The 20,865-nt window shown below is 40.2% G+C and overlaps 1 protein-coding gene across 2 annotated transcripts in view; it reads right to left on the bottom strand.

Moving 5' to 3' along the window:
• DENND2A (DENN domain containing 2A) overlaps positions 1–20,865 on the bottom strand; it is a 130,151-nt gene that overhangs the window by 23,506 nt on the left and 85,780 nt on the right. For both annotated transcript variants that reach the window (XM_063447595.1, XM_063447596.1), the window contains exons 4-9: positions 11,656–11,774; positions 5,491–5,609; positions 4,462–4,659; positions 4,270–4,363; positions 3,650–3,700; positions 2,162–2,349 (exon numbers count right to left, since the gene is read on the bottom strand). In XM_063447595.1, coding sequence (XP_063303665.1) covers positions 2,162–2,349; positions 3,650–3,700; positions 4,270–4,363; positions 4,462–4,659; positions 5,491–5,609; positions 11,656–11,774 — 769 coding nt within the window. The remainder of the gene's footprint in view (positions 1–2,161; positions 2,350–3,649; positions 3,701–4,269; positions 4,364–4,461; positions 4,660–5,490; positions 5,610–11,655; positions 11,775–20,865) is intronic.

Below are 20,865 nucleotides of genomic sequence, written 5' to 3'. Positions count from 1 at the left end.
AACATCATAACCACAACAGTCTGCTAAGAGTACACTGGCACTGTTAACAGGTAATGTGGCAAATTCAGCTACTAGATGCATACTTGCAAAAACAGAATATTCAAGGATATAATCTTTCAATGTAGGGTAATAACTGCTTGACCCAAGGATAAATCTGACTGCCATTCTGGGGTCAAGAAGGAATTTTTTTCTAGCTTGTTGCAAAATTGTGCTTCAAACTGGGTTTTTTGCCTTCTTTTGGATCAACAGCAAAAAACAAATGTGAGGAAGGCTGAACTTGATGGACGCAAGTCTCTTTTCAGCTATGTAACTATGTAAATTATTTTATAACGGTTTGCCTCTTACCTAGGTGCCAAGCCTCAAATCATGCAGGGTGACGTAATGATCCCACTGGTCATTCATTGGCTCAGAGCTTCAGCACTCTCGGGCAATGAATGACACTTTGTGCAAAAAATATGCACAGAATTGACATTAGCCAGAACTAAACTGAAACAGTATATGCAGTGTTTTAAACTGTAATGCACAAATACATACTCCAAGTACCATGACGACTTAAAAACACTGAGGTGTCCTGGTGCTTGGAGTAAACCTTTAAGAAAAATACAACAAAACACATAAGTTGATTTTGATAAAGAAATTTACTATAATAAAATACATGATTTTTGTGTGAATATTGTGTTTTTGTTTAAATAAAAAAAAAAAATAATTGTGTGAGGGGCAAAATAAGGCCGTATAAGAATTAAAGGGGAAATAAGTCGGTTGGGGTGTGCCGGAACCGACGTCGTGGTAGGCCTGTAATAAAAGAGGGCCCACCCATGAGGTGTAATGAAAGTATAGATAGAGGGAGTGGAGGGTGGGGACATGCGGATCGCTGAAAAACGTACGGGACGGAGGAAGGTGAGTAGGGGGGTTTAAATAGGGTAACATGCCCCTCCCACAACTGCAGGCCAAAGCCTTTACATTTATTGCAGAATTCAAGAGAAATCAACACTTTTCTATATTAACCTTGTCAATTAGACAACTGGTCCTGTTACTTCCTGGTTGTATTAACTCAGTGGAGCTAAACCCAAGAGGCAGACAATTGATCAGAGCACATAATTCTCAGAAAATTGCAGTACCCCACTCAAAAGAATTTAATGGGGAAAAAAAGAATATCTGGAGGAAACGAGTATCCTTATAGTGCAGATTTATTACAATATTTAAAACAAGGCATGCCCACTATAATAAGCAGCCGTGATAAGAATTTTAGCTAACACATCTCTGCACTGGGCATCAAAAAAGAGAGTGGGAAAACAAAAAAACAAACAAAACTTGGAACTCCGTTTCACGTCACTACTGGATGCTTTCTCAACATTGCAAATAGGGAAAAGCCCTTTTAGCGCTCCTTTAAAAGTTCTTTTGAGTGCTATTCTGAGAGAATTTTCAGAATTGCAGAAATATTGCTGCCGGCACCGAGAACTTGGAGCAAATTTTCTGCCATGGTGGAGTGAGTAATTTGTTTCCTGCTGTTTTTATGATATTTTATATATTCATTTTCATTTGTTTTTATTCAAATATATTTTCCCTTAACTGGGGTAGCGGCATATACTTATTTTTTGCTTTATTTCAACAAGTGCCCAGAGCACCTGCCTTGCCAAGACTTCTCATTGAGCTGCATTGGGAATCTATAATTGGGCAATCACAGAAAGCCTGGGCAAAGTTAGAAGGGGAGGACTTGCAAATGATTCAGACAAGAGATCTACAGCTTTTGAAAGCTGTTTTTAAATATAACTCCAATGAAAAAAATGCCTAATTATATGCATGCATGTTTTCATTGGAGGTGTATCTACTAAACAGTATTTTGGGGGGCAGTAAAATGTCCAATAATAAAGTGGATATGGTGTATAAATTATCCCCCTGCAATATATATTTATAATATGCAATAGTTATAAAAAGTACTTAAACTCTTTTTTGCATTATTATTTTTTTTTTATTGTATTTAATAATTACAATCTGCTGTGTTTTCCCTTTTTCTCTAAAAATTGTGACGCAATGGACATCATGACTTTTCTTTAGGAGCTAAAGTTTAGCGTTAGCTTCCTACCGTGCACTACAGTAGTTTTTTGACAGCTGATAAGAACCAACAAGCCAACTGAAAAAAAAACATATATCATATGTTCACCTTCAAAGGGAACTGCTGAGTGACCTCAGGAATATACACACTTCCAGACGGCTTTTTATGAAGAGACACTACTACAAAATATTCAAACAACTGACGTTCCTGGTACTCAATCAGATCTCGCTCCAGAGTGTGGTACCTCGGTGTTAGGCTCATTCGGGACTTGACATGGACCAACCTCCGGCTGTGAGCTGAATAGTGTCAGAAAAATAAAATGGTTTGATATTAACCACTTAATAATCTGTGATATCAGATATTAATATTAAGGTAGATATACTCTCACTATACATGTAAAACAACACTCTTTAAAATAAAAAAGCCGTCCTATTAATGTATGGAAAAAAAAAAGAATGAAACAAATATTTGTATTTTTTTTTCTTTACTGCAAAAGATTAGATATAGAAAGTTAGTAGGGCATAAAAATGAAATAAAAACAACACCATGAAAGAATTCATTTGTACAGTTTGTGTTATCTGTTATGTTTGTGGGATGATGATGTGCCTATGCACACTTTTCATATTTCTTATAGGAATTTAACTAGGGTTCTCAAAAGATACAAGCAACCAGACTCTTATAAAACACCATACACATCAATGCACTCCGTTCTGGAGATTTGCTGGAGATAGAATAATGAGAAAGTTTTGTTTAACAGTTTAAAAAAAAAAAAAAATGTGCTTTTACCTCAATGCCACGTATGTATAAACCTGTGAACCTACTGTGATTATGTTTGCTGTTGTGGCAACGTACATCACTTTGTCAAACCATGCGCAACAAAAATAAAGAATTAAAAAAAAAAAAAAAAAGAATAATGAGAAAGTTTATTACATTTGAACACTGTGACCACATGGTCATGATACTCATGAAACACTCTGAGCATTATAGAAGGATTTGGCTACATTAATCTTAATTTTTCAGACAATTGTCAATAATATGATAGATTGATCAAATATATTGTAACATTCTAAACATTATCATTGCATAATAATATTGTACAAGCTCCTTGCACTATAACCGCTAAAATAAGAAAAAGTGTGTATGGTACTTGGAGAGCCCCTGTAAAGCAGCACTGTCACCTATGAGTATTTCATACACATAGACACTCATATTAACTGTGTTGGAATTTAATTGAAACAAATTTTTTTTGTGCATTCTGCAAGTTGATCCTTGGTCTCGCCCATAGTTTTCTGTGTTGTACTCTTGCACATGCACAAGAGCACAGCAGTGATGAGGGTTCTTGTCAGATGAAGTTCAGGAGCTAAAGAAGAAAGAAGATGGCACCTGGGAGATAAAGCTTCAGGTGTGTTCATTTATTATTTGCCTCTCCCCCAGCCACAACACACAAAGCAGATATATCATCTTCAGGTTTCTTTGCAGAATATGCCATTTAATACACAGCTTCTTGTGACGAAATGTCCATTTAACTTTATCGAAGCTCGCAAAAATGCAGAAGACAATACATATTGATTTGCAAAGAAAAATTCTATACTTTACCTCTCAGTTTCTCCTCTGTATCACTGTCAGACTCACTGTTATCATCTGTAACTAGAAAATTAATAGTATTAGACGAGTTAAATATAATGAGTTGTAGAGAATTAAAGTCACACATAGCTTTAACATACACTAATGACCTTGCAATAGATTAAAGGAACACATTAAGCACCAAAGTCACTATAGACCAATGTAGTGATTATAGCATCATCCAAAACTAGTCACACCATTCAACCTAAACGGTTTGACTACTTACTTTGGGTATAGGAAGATGTAGTGGTTATGGTGCTTGCAGTGTTCCTTTAACTCAGAATGAAACACTAATTAATACACAAGCAAGAAAACAAAAGTTATTCCACAGATATTATGGATCCAGGCAGTTAGCTTCATTCATGTTTTTCATGAATGAAGCTAGCTGCAGATAAGTTTGAAGAGGGTTCTACAGTGTTCAGTAGAAAGCTGAGCTATAAATCCCACAAAATAACGGCACATGCCAAATCGTTTTGCAGAAAGATGTTCTTTCTCCACTTTGACAATGCTAAGGAACATGCTATAGCACCAAGTAAAGGATGATATTAATAAATATGTAGGATGATAAGAGCAACACATGGAACTGATTTTACCTCTCCCGGAATTATTCTCTGTAGATTGGGATAGTCTCTTCACTCTTTTTTTCCCTCGCCTTGCTTCAAAAATTGCATTTATTTTCATGACAAGCTATACCGCAAAAGAGAAACCAAAAAATCTTTATTTAGAAATAATGAGAAATTTAGAGTCCTCTGTAGAAATAAATGAAGATTTAATGCAAGACTCACCCTAGGGATTTTTCTCCTCTTACGTCCATTCTGTGGGTCTCCTGTACCAAAAAAAGAATCATCAGGGCTACTTGGAGAGGAAGGGGGGCTAAGTTTACTAGGAGAGGCTACTCCGTCTCGTCCCAGTTTCCGCAAATCCAAAAGTTTAAAGCTGCGGCGTTCAGAATTCTGTCTGAAGAAAGGAGACTTTTGGGATACCTTAGGAAATAAAGAGGAGGGACATAAGGGATTATGGCAAAAGAGAACATACAAATTAAATATAGTTACAATTTAGTATTTTGCTTCTTTTTCAAAAGTACAAAAATAGAAAAAAACTAAAAACCTACAGCCTGACTCCTTATTCTAGTTATTTTAAATGACTACAAGAAAAGTTTTAACTTAAATGAAATTATTCTTATAGTAATGATTAGCCAAGAGGAAATGTGGGTTATTCTTGTTGGTCACATAATATAAAACACATTCTAAAAATTGTCAATCTAAAGCAAGATACAAGGCTGTACTCTCTAAGATTATTTTTAGTACAATCAAGCACAGAAACAAGTGAACACATTTTGTATCAATGACATCTTAAAGTCTGCATATGATCAAAAGAAAAAAAAAAGTAAAACTAATGAATGTGTTTTGCTTAAATGACAACTTTGGGCACTATAACAATTTATTCGCAATTAAGTTGTTATGGTGAAAGGATGTCTAGGCCCCGGCTTACCTTAAAGGGTTAAACTGTTTAACCTGAAAGTCTTTATGTTGGCACTCAATCACTCAAAGGGTGTCAGCTAACTATCTATTCCTTTCAGCAGCACCTGGTTTCTAATAGAAGCCTTAGACAGTGATCAGTAGTACAGAGGCAGAGTGATAGGGCTCCAGCTTGAAGACTTTGGGGATAAACCCTTCGTTAATGCTGGTAACCGGGACCTTTTTAATTGTGATTAAGTTGTTATGGTGACCGGAGTGGACCTTTGCAACATCACTATATTGTAGTTGGAATGTATTAATACCCCTTTTACATTATTGTCAGACAATGCTCTGCACCTTGGTGGGAGTTCCAGGAATAGGGGAATTTACACCAGGAAAAACGGGAGCACACTTTTTTCCAAGACACCGATTGTCTGTCTCAATATCTTCATAAGGGTTTTCTTTGCAATTAGTATCTGCAATATAAATGATAAGAAAATTAATTTGAAACCCCTTGTTAAACTGGAAGATACTAATTGAAAATTGCATTTTCCAGAACTGTATTCACAAAATAAACACTTCAAAAGCAAAATGTGCCACCGCGTGGCTGAACCGCGTTGAGCAATTCATACCTCATATGGCCACAAAGATTTATTTTTGTTTTGTTCTTTGGTTTATTAATTGTGTGATGGCATTTGGGGTGATTGCCAAGAACCTTTAAAAGAAGACTGTATTAAAAAAAAAAATATATATATATATATATATACACATATTTTCTCATTATTTTAGAATATTTTTTTTGTCTTTTTTTTTTATTTTAAATCTTTCAAACTGTATTTAACCTTACCTCTAATCCAATGCTGGGACAGTTTCCTCACATCAGCCAAGTCCTCCTCTAGTGAAGTCATCGAGCATGATGACATTTTATACAATCAGATATTGTTCCAAGAGAAGCATTGACGACACACAGCACATATGGCAATTGCTGCATTCTGCCAACCAAGTGCTGCTCTATAAGAAGCACAGTAAAATATGCTGATGGCAAAAGTCAAATATATTCTATTTGAGCACCTATTGGCTGTCTGCCTGACAGCCACCAGTAGGCAGGGACATTGCTAAATGTAAACAGTGCCATTTCCCAGAATCAACACAATTTTCATCAGCATGACTTAAAGGCTAGGATATATGCTTAGGCTGTCCCTTTAAATGACTTCAAAACTGACTTTTATGATGTTTAACTGAATTATTTTTTTTAGCACTATAAAAATATTTAAATCTAGGCAAGCAATATGTAAAACATGTTTACTGTAGTTTAAACACATCCTTTTGTATTCCAAGGATTTACTGAATCACAAATTGTTGTTGTGAGAAGGGAACCCAGAGAAAGAGAAATAGTTCTCCCAGAGAGATACTAGTGAGTACAATAATAGGGCTAATAGAGTGTACTAAAATACGCTGGGGTTTTATAAAAAAAATTAAAATGATGCTTTCAATGTGGCTGATTTGCCATGAATTGAATATTGGACATGCAAGGCAGGGCATATCAAAAAGGACTATGGAAGTGGACTGTGCCTAAGAAGAAGGGTAAAACAGAATAGGAGTTTACTACATTTAAAATGTGATACTTATGGTGTTGCATATCCCTCCAACACTCAAATAGTTAAATTAATAAAAGGTCACATTTTGTTCCCATTATTGATACCAGTTTATCCAGAACAGATTAATCAAAGAGCATGGTATTCTGTTCTGACAGCTCCCAAACATTCTACTTCAGATCAAAGGAAAATAAATTTCCAGAGTAATAACTCAATCTAAAAAGAGGAAGGGAGGAGGAGAGAGATATATTCATAAGCGAGTGGAAGTAGAGCGCAAAACAAAATAAGCAAACACAGTGGTTAAACTTGAAATATCCTGAAAAATGAAGGTACCATTTAAAGTGGGGGTAAAAACAACAAATAATATTTTTGCAATAAAACCTACGTAGATAAATAAACGGAATGATCACACTCAAGAAATTAAAATGAATAATAAGCATCACCCCTGACTCATATGCCCCTGTAGAATTGTGGCATATCTCCAGTGTCTTGGGTTTGGTTGTGCCGAATCCAGGGTTCCGTCCCAGATTTGTGTCCCTAATTAGTGCATGTATTATGATAAACCTCAGAGCATCATAGGCAGGGTGCTTCAGAAGTGCTCTCAGAGCTGGGTTAAGGCTGCCCAGGAACCTAAGCAAGGTTCCAGATTGGGGCCCTTCCTAGAGACCTGGGCTCAGTTTCTGTGAGTATATTGACTTAGTGTTGTGTCTGTGAGGAGGAGGCTGAGAGCTGTATGTGGGGGGGGGGTGAAGGGGGGGGGGGGCAGAGTGCACTGGTTGAGTAAGGTGTGTGTGGTGGCTAAATGTTGTGCGTATATGTGTAGGGGAGTCCCCCCACACACACACGCACACACACTTAGGATGCATAGGCTTTAGATATTCTTCTCTTTCTTCTTTTCTTTTCTGTTAATCACTTATAGTACTGGGCTAACTGCAAAGTTGCTTGCAGTTTAATGGGAGGAAAAAACAGGGTAAGCATAGAATAATCTATATATTGTAATATCAGAATAGGAACAAACTCTATACAAAGAAATAAATTAAGATATACTTATTTTAAATTACATAAAAACACCATATGTATTGCAGGTGCTGCAGTTGTTCGTGGTTAGGACATAAATAAGGCTATCCCTACATATATAAAACCCATTGTGACCTATTTATTCCCATTCTTTTCTGCCTGCACATTATATATACTGCTTTATAGTCTTTTCATAGTAATGGTTTAGATAATGCTATGGCCCTGGGCATCTAATGGTTAAATAATTTCTAGACTTCAAGGAGGTCACAACAAAAAAGTATTTTCATTCAACCAGCCTCTGACATATTGTCACACTTCCCAGTCTGTTTTACTTAGCTAACCTGTGAAATTATACTCTTCCATGCACTTTTTGTAGCTACAGAAAGAAGAAAAGGGAAAGATTCTGTGTACACAGAAAGCTTTTTTGTCTAGCATTTCAATAGACAATCCTTCAGAAACACAGCAGCTGTACTAATCGAAACATACAAGAAACGTACACACAAAAAAACTAGAGATTTTACCCTGTTGGCAGTAACACTTTAAAAGCGTCACTGTCAGAGAGCTCTATGCTGTACTCTCGCGCATTCTCTGAATCGGACCCACCGGATCAAAAGGCCATGCACAGGAGGGTCTGGTTCAGGTAAGTAAATCTCATCTTCACTTGCCCCTCTGGCTTCCGGACCCCCAGCAGCGATGTCACCGTCGGGGGTCTTTGCGAATTCGGCAAAGTCCCCAGACAATGCCACTTTTAATAAGGACATGTTATCCTACTTTATCCTTCCAATATATATATAATAGAGGCTTGTTTATAACAGGAGATTAGTTCTTACACCTTATTTAAGGTGTGTATGGTTTGTATAAGTTTCTTGTTTTTAATTATTTCAATTGTCCCTTAGTCCTGCCTCCCTTGTGGCCAAGTTTCATGATCTTAGCCAAGGGAGCGGAGCCAGCCACGATGGACACTCACTGAAACATGAGAAAAGGGGGGGCCAGGGGCCTAAACTGTAATTTCAGAACTATAGCTTCAGGGATACACATATGTATTCCTGACACTATAGTGTTTCTCTAATATGTAAAAGATGTCCTTTACGACTGTGACCTTTTATATTATTGACTTTTTCATTGTGCTGGATAAAATGTTAAACAAATACCAGGCACAGACTGAACTGATGGTCTGATGCAGTTTATTGCACAACAGCACAAATTATTGGCTGAACTGCAACCTCATCTAGTAGACATTTTCCATCATCACTCTGTGAAAAACATTATAAAAATACACAGAAAGCAGTCAAATACTTTTTGCTGGCAGAGGAAAATCAATTAATCTATCAGGCTGTCCCCAGAGCCCTTTTTTCTTAATTTCATTTATTTCTCTTTAACACATAAGATAAAGTAGGGACCAATGCTTAGCAATAGTGACAGTGTTGGAGCTCATTATGACAACTCAAAACATCCCCTGTAAGACAGCAGTGCTCATGGGTCATTAACCTACAGCTGGGCCTGAAAGCAGTGGGTCCTCAACATCTATACTTACACCTTCAGAGACTGCTGGCTCAATTCTCTGCATCTCTGTTTCCTTCATGTCTAGTGGCTTGGGATACTGGATGTTGGCATATATTCCATAATACCATCTGCTTCTTTAGTCTCAATACATTTATCTTAGCTTGATTTTTTCACTAAATGCTTTAGACTTGATAAAGGGAGGAACTCCTGAAAGCTTGTCACTACAAATTTCTGCTAGTCCAATAAAAAAGGTATTACAAGAAATTGTAACACCTCATTATTTTGCATCTTGTCTTATTTAAGAATTCAAGAGTGCATTATAAGAGTTAAATGATTTTTGCTTAGATGTCATCCCAGCAGAGGGTAGGAATTTTATAGAATTTTGTTTGTTTAGTGCTCTGCAGTTTAAGACAATAGTCCTTTTTGGTGTGTACACAATAAAAATATGATGTTGTACAAACACTACATTTAAGTACTCTACGTAATACAAGCATTACTTGTAAACTGTATCTCCTCCTTTAAAGTAGCTATTTGCCTAGTTATTTATTGGCTATATGAAACCATTCTGAGATCTTCTTCTGTAGCTTCTATAGTTCCCCTATAGTTGATGACAATGCAATGTCCCGCTCTTTCAAGCCTATAATGTAAACATTAATGGTCTGTAGAAACGGCAATGTTTACATTGCAGGGTTAGCACCCCTTTAGTGGCTGTCAGGAAGACAGCTGATAGAGGCACGTCCTCTGCTATAACTCAGTTATTGATCTGAAGCTGCTTATAGAGCAGCATTTGATTGGTGCAGAGTGTCGTTTTGTGCACATGCTCAATAGCCTCCTATGAGGAAGCATTTGATTGGCTGAGATCTTCAATTTTGATGATCTCAGCCAAGGGGGTATAACAGCATCATAGAGACCAGCACAATGAGGGCTAGAAGATAAATAAGTAAGTAAATCTTACTTTTCAAACTTGGGGGGCAGTAAGGAGAGCATCTAGATAGGTAACAAGAAACTATAGTGTTAGTAATACATGTTTGTATTTCTAAAGCCATAGTGTTCATTTAAATATTTGTTCTTAAATAAAAAGTACAGTTCACTTGTGGCAATGGCTACCATTATCCTTCAATTCTCTCTAGCTATCACCTCCAAATTCCCTCTGCCACCTGTTGTCAAACCTCCCCATTTTCACCATGGTAAGTTCTATCTATTACTTTTTAAAAAGAAGGCTTCAATGGCTAGATCTCAGCTCAAGGGCAGGGTCCTCTTTACCTTTGTATTGGTTTGTGTATATTGTACTGTCTTTTTTCCCTATGAACTGTGCTGTTAAATATGTTAAATATGTTGGCTGACTTTTCAAACTCTGACATGAGTCAAACATGGTCCAAGGAACAGTTTCACATCAAATATTTTGTGTGCTAAGAAAAAGGGCCTATTTTAGCTACATAGTTACATTGTTACTAAGGCTGAAAAGAGACATGTGTCCATCAAGTTCAGTCTTCATTACATCTGTTTTTTGTTGTTGATCCAAAAGAAGGCAAAAAAACAACATTTTGAAGCACTTGCAATTTTGCAACAAACTAGGAAAATATTCCTTCTTGGTCCCAGAATGGCAATCAGAATTATCCTTGGTTTAAAAAGCTATTACCCTAAAGTTGAAAAATTATTTATTTGAAAATTATGTTTTTGCAAGTACGCATCTAGTTGCTGTTTAAAAATCTGTACAGATTCTGATAAAAACACTTCTTCAGGCTGAGAATTCCACATCCACATTGTTCTTACAGTTACAAAAAAAACACCTTTCCTTTCGCTTACTTGTTATCTGTAGATGTTTTGTGCATGTATTCAGTTTTGAACTGTTACTTCATAAACCCTCAATTTATTGTAAATAACCATAGTATGGGTTATTTCACAGAACTCTGAGCGCACAATTTTCAGGTAAACATCCAACATTCATAAACATGGGTCTAAATGCAAGTGCCTGGAGTACAGAAATGTCCACTGTGGTCTATAAGTAGCAAATGTTCTAATCAAATTTAGCATAAATGTGACTCTCCATTGAAGATAAAAGAATCATAAGTAAAGCATACTAGGCATAGTCTTTATGTAACTTGGCAGAAAATGAATATTACAGATTCTTCTGCTATGTTTACCCATTTCCAGCTGGATAAACAGAGTTTTACCCGTCAGCTTGCTAGCGGCTGTTGACGTAATGATAATTCACCTTTAACCCCTTAAGGACACACGACATGTGTGACATGTCATAATTCCCTTTTATTCCAGAAGTTTGGTCCTTAAGGGGTTAAATATGCCTTTTTAACAGTAAACTGCAATCCCATATCTGTCTGATACACATGCTGCATTTTGTGAAATGTTATTAATGTGCTATATTTCTTTCAAATTTGAGCTTCCTTACCTAGGATGTCTTCATATACATTTTCTTCTGATAAAGTGCGTGCTAGCCTGGTCTGAGCATACCAATCCACTCTACCATTCTCAGAAGACTGTAGCAGGTCCTCAAATTCATACGACTTCCTGACATTCAAAATCAGATAGGGAAGGAAGTTACCAACCAGTAACTCATTTATTTTAAAAACATTAAAAGTGAAAAAAAGAAATGAAGGAAAAGAAAAATCTGGTCAACTGTTTGATCTCTCAAAATGGCTCACAGAGTCCTAGAATCAGAACAAAATATTTACAGTTCTTAGCAAAATGCCATCTCATTGTATCACTAGTGATAGTAGCGGATAATTTGTCCATTAGCTTGGTATCAGCTATTTTATGACACACGTTAGATCTACATATCAAATTGAAGGAGTAGATTCTTTTTTTGAAGTAGTTGATTGGTTAAAAAAAAAAAGGAAAGGATTGAGAGAGAAAAATGAAATAAGAGAAAGCTTGGTCAAGAGTCAAATAAATGACACAATCAGAAAACAAACAAACAATCTTTCCAGTCCTTAGCAAAATGTGGAGATTTCATTGTATCTCTATTGATGTTAATGGTTCATTTACCATACGCAAGATATCAGCTTTTTTATGTGACTCTTTAGAGAGTTACCTATCCAAAAACTTCACATTATGTATGCAGCTGCAGAGGTAACAGATATTTTTTGTCAAACTGCTAATATGAACAAAGACTGCAAGATAAAAGCAACAATGACATGAAGTGTTTATGGTGCTTACAGTGCCTATTAAAAAATATTTTACTAGACTGTATATTCATTATCGTAGTTATTATATTATTATTATGTTAGATGTTGCCTATTGCATAAATATTTATACTTTAGAACAGGGCCGGCCCAACACATTGTGCTGCCTGGATCCAAGTATGAATCCAAGTATGAAATGCTGCCCCAAGTATGAATCCAAGTATGAAATGCTGCCCCAAAACAACATATATTCTTCTGTAATAGTAGTGTCTCTATGTGGGAGTGCTTGGGATGAAGTGTGTGTCTGTTTGTGCTGGGGATGTAGTGTGTCTGTGTGTGTGTGCTGGGGATGAAGTGTGTGTCTCTGTGTGTGCTGGGGATGTAATATGTGTCTGTGTGCGTGCTGGGGATGTAATATATGTCTGTTTGTGCTGGGGATGTACCTTTACACTGTGTCTGTATATATGCATGTGTGTCAGTGTTTGTATCTGTTTGTCTGTATCTGTATGTGTGTCAGTGATTGTATCTGTTTGTCTATGTATCTGCATGTGTGGCAGTGTTTGTGTGTCTGTATATCTGCTTGTGTATCAGTGTGTCTGTGAAACTGTATGTGTGTCAGTATATGTATCAAAAACTGACACAAATGCAGATACTGACACACATACAGATGTACAGACACAGTGATAAGCCTGCAGATACACAGACATACAGACATACAGATACAGACACTGACACATACAGATACACACACTGACACACATGCAGGTACACAGACATACATATACACATTTACCGCCATTTTACACCGTGTAAGTGCCAACGTGAGGGGTGAATGGGTAGGAGCTTGAAGGGGTTGGTGATGTCGGGTTGGTGATGGCGCTGGAAAAAGGTAAGCTGCTGAAGGGGTTTTAACCCCTTCAGCGCCACGGGAGGGGGACCCTGAGGGTAGGGGCACCCTCAGGGCACTATAGTGTCAGGAAAACCGATTTGTTTTCCTGACACTATAGTAATCTTTTAATGCCTAAATCGACCACCTTGTGCATATAAAGATCGAGTTCTTCTCTCCTGTGAGGATACACCGTGCAATTTACATCCCTATAAATCCCAAAAGCTATGACAAACTGTGAAATGGAAAGTTTTTTGTTCAGGCGTGGGTCTCTAGATTTAAGCACCACTGAGATGTCCCCTTAGTTGTAAGCACGGTTTTCCAGGACATCCTGTGAAGCTATGAGCAGGGGGACTAATTTTACGTCTTTTACATTCAGTATATATTTTTTAATGGATGCTGGGACGGAGTGTGCAGGTGAAACATATAGGGTAGTGGTTGTGGTTGGTGGAGGAGGTGAAGGGAGGGGGGTGCAGATCGGCAAAATAGGGGTTACCAAGGGAGGAACTGCATAGCCTGCTATGTCACCTGGAGTAGCTGTAGCAGATTCCACCTTCAACAGTCTACTATTCATGGTTTGTAGGTTGGCCAGAATAGCAGCCAGGGTTTCTTGTGTGGAATTAGAAGTGCCGGTGGACAGCCATTGGGAGCTAGTGCCAGGTCTGGGTTCACTGGCCTGTGCCGTCAAAAGTCTGTAAAGTTCCGCTTTCCTAGCAGTTGCTGAAAGGGGATGCTCCTGAGCCTGAGTTCAGCCGCAGTTTTTGGGAAAGTCCAAGATCTTGGGGACATGGGGGTAGAGGGGGTAAGGGATTATTCTGGCGACCCGGGCCTGGCTGGCGTGATGAGTACTTCATCAGAAGTTAAATCTTTGATGGGAATAGATTCCTGTGACATTCTGAAAAAGGAATAATGATGAAATTAGACATGGGGGTGTGGAGGTATAGTGAGGCCTTCGTAGAACTGGCTTGCTGACTAGTGCCGAGGCTTAACTATAGCCAAGTGGCAGGTGAGGCCCTGCTAATGCCAAGCGGCGGTGAGAGGCTCTAACTATGATTTGGGCCCAGGGAATTCATGGCCACTGATGTAGGCCTCTCGATGACCATAAGAGATTCAAAAACGTGTGGCCGTGACATGGGAGACCCTAACTGTAGCCCTAAAGAAGGATTTTGGCCGTGGGGCTGAACCTCCGTGTTGAGGTAGGGAGTTGGCCTTGCTGGGACTGGTAAAACTACTTTGGGTCAGCTAAGGCCAGCGCCTATCCCTGTATGCCAGTTCTATAAACCTGCTGGGTCTTGTCTCCTAAAAAATGTATTGACCACATGTGGATACTAGACGGCTGCGTTGACCCTGGACTTAATGAAGCACAGTGGACCAACACCAGCAGATGACATGGCTTCCCAAATCAACACAGACTGTGGAAATTTCACAATGGACTTCAAGCATCTTGCAGTGTGTGCCTTTCCATTCTTCCTCCAGACCAGGGCCAGATTAAGAGGCCAGTGGGCCTGGTGCTGACAATTATGATGGGGCCTAATTACAGAATCTTATCGACCAAAAACACTAAAACAATCATACCTCCCAAGCATCATGTATCTGATAGAGATGGTGTTGGAGGGAAACTCAAAGGATGCAGCTATACGAAAACACATACTCTATGCTAATCTCTCTCTAATTTATGCTTTCATCTTTCAAGTAAATCCATACCCCCTAACAGCAGTGTCCAGTGAAGCAGGAAGTCAAAGGGAAGGGTAAAAGGGTGTGCCACTGACACAAATCACGTGACCGGACCTTCCAAAAGGTGCAAACATGCCCAAAAAGGGGGCATGTCAGTCCAAAGAATTGGAAGGCCGGCCTGGCATGAATGCTGTATAACTAAGGGTATACTATGCAGGCAGCACCCAGAGCTTGACATAAATGCATCAAATGATGCGCCTACTCCACGCTTTCTAAGGACTGTCCCCTAGCACTCACATGTCCACTTGTCTCCTTATCGTCTTACTAGCAGGCAGAAGTTCCTGGTACATAGTCTGGGACAGAGTAAAGGTATATGTAGTGAGTGTAGAAGAAAGGGAACATGCCACAGTGTTAGAGAAACCAAAGTCTGCATTACCTAAACTAATTTTGTCAGCCAGTCCACACAAGTTTTGTTGCTATACATCCCTCTTAAGCTTCCAAACTTAAAGGGACACTATAGTCACCAGAACAACTACAGCTTATTGTATTTGTTCTGGTAAGTAGAATCATTCCCTCCAGGCTTTTTGCAGTAAACATTGTATTTTCAGAGAAAATAACTCTGATGGCCACTCCTGGCTAGATGGCTGCTAGAGGTGCCCCCTGGGGCAGTACTGCCTAGTGTGCAGCACTGCCATTCAGTGTCTTCACCCTCTGCATGCAGACACTGAAATTTCCTCATAGAGATGCATTGAATCAATTTATCTTTATGAGGAGATTCTGATTGGCCAGGGCTATGTTTGACTTGTGCTGGCTCTGCCCCTGATCTGCCTAGTTGGCATTCTCAGCCAAATCCTATAGGGAAGCATTGTAATTGGCTCAGACCACCACTTCTGATGATGTCAGCAGACAGAGTCAGTTCAGAGGCAGACAGGGACAGAGCCAGCAGCTGCAGACTTGAATACAAGTAAGAGTTTACTATATTTAGGGAGGCAAGAGGGGATAAATGGTGGTTGTAACATAATAAGGAAATAAGAAATACATGATTGTATTCCTGACCCTATAGTGTTCCTTTAAGCAAGAGTGAAGAGTGTGAAGAGTAGTTAGGGTTGCCACCTTTCTTGGAAAAAAATACCAGCCTTATACACTTGTATAATTAGTTATGCATGACATCACATGGAGTGACTAAAGAGAAAATTCTGTAAAATCACCAACAAACTACTCAGTTTGATTCTGCTGTATAGATGGATTGCTCCCAGTGTCTCCCTTTCTCCCAGTGTCTCAGTCTCGCAAGTCACCCACTCTCTCAGTGTCCCTATGTATCACATAGTCAGTGTCCCCATGTCGAACAGTCCCATAGTCTTCCAGTGTCTCAGTGTCCCCATTTCTCCCAGTGTCCCCATGTCTCACTGTGTCCCCATGTCACTGAGAGACCCGGGGACATTGAGACACTTGGGGACACTGGGAGACATGGAGCACTGAGACACTTGGGGAAACTGGGAGACATGGGGACATAGTCACTGGGAGACTAGGGGAAACTGGGAACCATGGGGACACTGAGACACAAGGGACACTGAGACACTTCAGAGACTAGGGGACACTGGGAGAATAGGGGACACTGGGAGACTAGGGGACACTTTGTCCCTAGTGTCTCCGTGTCCCAATGTCTCTATGTGTCTCAGTGTCCTTATTTCTCTCAGTGTCCCTGTGTTTTCCAGTGTCTAAGTGTCTCCAGGTCTCCCTGCTGCCTCTCCCCCCATTCCTCACTTATCTGAGCTGTAGAGCTGCTGTCTGGACTCTCTGTGCTGTGTAGCTGCTCCCCCACACACAGTGACACAGTGACCCCTACTGGCCGGTGCTGGTATTGCAGAGTAATTTCCGTTTATACTGAGAAAAATACCTACATTTGTATTGCCGATATTACTGCAATACTGGCACTGGCCAGGCAGCCTCAAATACCAGATATGCCAGTAAAATACCAGTCAGGTGGCAAACCTAAGAGTAGTGTGTAAAAAAAAAAAATTAATTTTTTTTTCATTTTTATTTTTTAAATAGGCCTATTCCATGGGCCTGGGCCTGGAGCTGCAGCTCCATCAGCCCCTATGTTAATCCGGCCCTGCTCCAGACTCTGGTTCATTGGTTTCCAAATGAGATGCAAAAGTTGCTCTCATCAGAAAAAAGGACCAGGTCTGTTTTTCTTTAGCCCAGGTAAGACGCTTCTGACATAGTTTGTTGTTCAGGAGCAGCTTGACAAGAGGAATACGACATCTGAAGCCAATGTCCATGATCCATCTGTGTGTGGTGGCTCTTGATGCACCGACTCCAGCCTCAGTCCACTCCTTGTGAAAGTCCCTAACACTTTTGAATGGCTTTTTCCTGACAATCCTCTCCAGGCTGCGGTCATCCCTGCTGCTTGTGCACCTTTTTCTTCCAGACTTTTCCCTTCCACATAACTTTCTATTAATGTGCTTTGATACAGCACTTTGGGAACATCTAACTTCCTTCGCAATTACATTTTGAGGCATTCCCTCCTTATGGAAGGTGTCAATGATGGTTTTCTGCACAACTGTCAGGTCAGCAGTCTTCCCCATGATTGTGATTCCTACTGAACCAGACTGAGAGACCATTTAAAGGCTCAGAAACCCTTTGCAGGTGCTATGGCTTACTTAGCTGATTAGAGTGGGACATTGTGAGCCTAGAATATTGCACCTTTTCACAATATTTACTAATTTACTAATTTACTGAGATTGCGGATTTGGGGTTTTCATGAGCTGTAAGCCATAATCATCACACTTATGACAAATCACGGCTTGAACTATCTTGCTTTGCATGTAATGCGTCTATCTCATACAGGGCCGGACTGGCCCACCGGGATACCGGGAAATTTCCCGGTGGGCCGCGGCACCTGGGGGGCTGGAGAGGGAGCCCTGCTCCCTGTATTTTAATAATTTCGCGGCCACCGGCCGCATGTCGGTGCCGCCGGGTGGCCGGTCCGGCGGCACAGTCTGAGGTGATTACTCACCTTGCAGCCGGCGGCCCCATCTCCTGTGCTGACAGCTATGCTGCTGTCAGTATCAGTGAGTGTGCCGGGCGGCCGCCTAAGCGATCCAGCAGCACACTCACTGATACTGACAGCAGCATAGCTGTCAGCACAGGAGGACTGAGGGAGGGGGCGGAGCTAACTACCAAGCTCCCTCGCGGTTCCCATGATTCCTAGCATCTACACATCATAGAGTAGGGATTACTCTATGATGTGTAGATGCTGGGAATTATGGGAACCGGGAGGGAGCATGGTAGTTAGCTCCGCCCCCTCCCTCAGTCCTCCTGTTGCAGCAGGTACAGAGAAGAATAGGGGAAGGGGAAGGGGACAAAAAGAGGGGAAGGGGGGACAAATAGAGGGGAAGGGGGGACAAATAGAGGGGAAGGGGGGACAAATAGAGGGGAAGGGGGGACAAAAAGAGGGGAAGGGGGACAAATAGAGGGTAAGGGGGGATAAATAGAGGGGTAATAGAAACACAGGGGAAGGGGTGACACAGAGACTGAGGGATAATAGAGAGACAGGGAATGGGGGGGCAAAGAGAGGGGTAATAGAGAGACACCAGGGAAGGGGGGTACAAAGAGACAGAGGGGTAATAGAGAGACAGGGAATGGGGGGGCAAAGAGAGGGGTAATAGAGAGACACCAGGGAAGGGGGGTACAAAGAGACAGAGGGGTAATAGAGAGACAGGGGATGGGGGAACAAAGAGATGGGGTAATAAAGAGACACCAGGGAAGGGGGGGCAAAGAGACAGAGGGGTAATAGAGAGACAGGTAATGGGGTGGACAAAGAGAGGGGTAATAGAGAGACACCAGGGAAGGGGGGGACAAAGAGACAGAGGGCTAATAGAGAGATACTGGATGGGGGGATAAAGAGAGGGGTAATAGAGAGACACCAGGGAAGGGGGGGGACAAAGAGACAGAGGGCTAATAGAGAGACACGGGATGGGGGGGTAAAGAGAGGGGTAATAGAGAGACACCAGGGAAGGGGGGGGGGCAAAGAGACAGAGGGGTAATTGAGAGACAGGGGATGGGGGCAAAGAGATGGGGTAATAAAGAGACACCAGGGAAGGGGGGGGCAAAGAGACAGAGGGGTAATTGAGAGACAGGGGATGGGGGCAAAGAGATGGGGTAATAAAGAGACACCAGGGAAGGGGGGCAAAGAGACAGAGGGGTAATAGAGAGACAGGTAATGGGGTGGACAAAGAGAGGGGTAATAGAGAGACACCAGGGAAGGGGGGGACAAAGAGACAGAGGGCTAATAGAGAGATACTGGATGGGGGGATAAAGAGAGGGGTAATAGAGAGACACCAGGGAAGGGGGGGAGACAAAGAGACAGAGGGGTAATAGAGAGACATAGGGGTTGGGGGGACAAAGAGATGGGTAATAGAGAGACACAGGAGAAGGGGGGGACACAGAGACAGGTGGGGTAATAGAGAGACACCAGGGAAGGGGGACAAAGAGACAGAGGGGTAATAGAGAGACACAGGGGATGGGGGTACAAAGAGAGAGGGGTAAGAGAGAGACACAGGGAGGAGATGGGGAAGAGAGACTCAGGGAGGAGAGGGGGAAGAGAGACAGGGAGGAGAGGGGAGAAAGAGACACAGAAGGTTTGTTGGCTGGGGCTAAGAACAACGCAAAAGGGGCTAGGGAAAGAGAAATACAGAGGCTGGAGAAGGGTAAAAAGAAACACACAGGGACTGGGATGAAGTAAAAGATGCACAAGGGTCGCTGTAAGTGGAAAAAAAGGAGACAATTGGAGACAAGATACACTAAACGAGGTAAAAGTAATAGACGTAAATTCATGTGATCCTGATAGTAATACACACATATATATATATATATATATATATATATATATATATATTGATGTGTGTATTAGTAACATATAATTATGCCTATAATATTTACACATATAGTAATATACATTTATATATGCATAATACACACATAAATGTCATTAATATATATATATATATATATATATATATAATGAACACGTATTGGCCCAGTCTTGTTGCTAGTTGCATACTCATGCACCATAACATATTTAAAGTTTAGAGCGCACCCATAGAACTTCAAAATAAACAAGCTAACTTAATTTTTGTTTAGTTGTGCAATTGCAGACATTCAGCATTTCAGTATCATTACTAAAATGTCCTTAATAGGCCAAAGTAGTTGTACTGAAACATTGATTACATGCAAATGTACGTCTACTTAAAATAAAGGCACTCTTTTGTTTATTTTGAAGTCCTATATGCGTTCTTTCGTTAGAGTAAGAGTTTTCAATTTCAAGTTATTTTTTCACCCTCTATATCAGCACACTATGCTGGCGCGACGCATTATTGGGCTGGTATAGAATTTTTTTCCAGGGCTGCTTTTAGTTTCCAGTCCGGCCCTGATCTCATATTAGTTTCACCTTTTACGTTGCATTACTGAAATAAATTAACTTTTGCACGATATTCAAATTTTTCGAGTATCACCTACCTGTATGTTGCCTTTGAGATCGTATGGCAGTCCAGGAATGAGAATTACCCCCATCATTGTATACCATTTGCAAAAGTAGACAACTATGTCCAGTCTATTTAGTCACAAACCATGGCCAAAGTTAGTGTTCATATTTTTATTTTTTTGCCCTTTCTCACAAACTGCACTTTCACTGATGATATAATCGTCATTATAAGTTTTAAAGTTTTGTAACACTCATGTCTGTGTTCAGCAAAGTCTTACGAGTACAACATTAACAGTAAAAAAGTTACAAGATCAAATATAGGACTTTCAAATTAAATTCTCTGGACTTCCTGTGTTGTCAGGCACGTCGTTCAATATATAATTAAAGGGACACTATAGTCACCAGAACAACTACAGCTTATTGAATTTGTTC

Source organism: Pelobates fuscus, chromosome 3, assembly GCF_036172605.1.
Source record: "Pelobates fuscus isolate aPelFus1 chromosome 3, aPelFus1.pri, whole genome shotgun sequence".
NCBI lineage: Eukaryota > Metazoa > Chordata > Amphibia > Anura > Pelobatidae > Pelobates > Pelobates fuscus.
The sequence above is the reverse complement of the archived record's forward strand: the minus strand, read 5'-3'. Positions and strand labels throughout refer to the sequence as shown.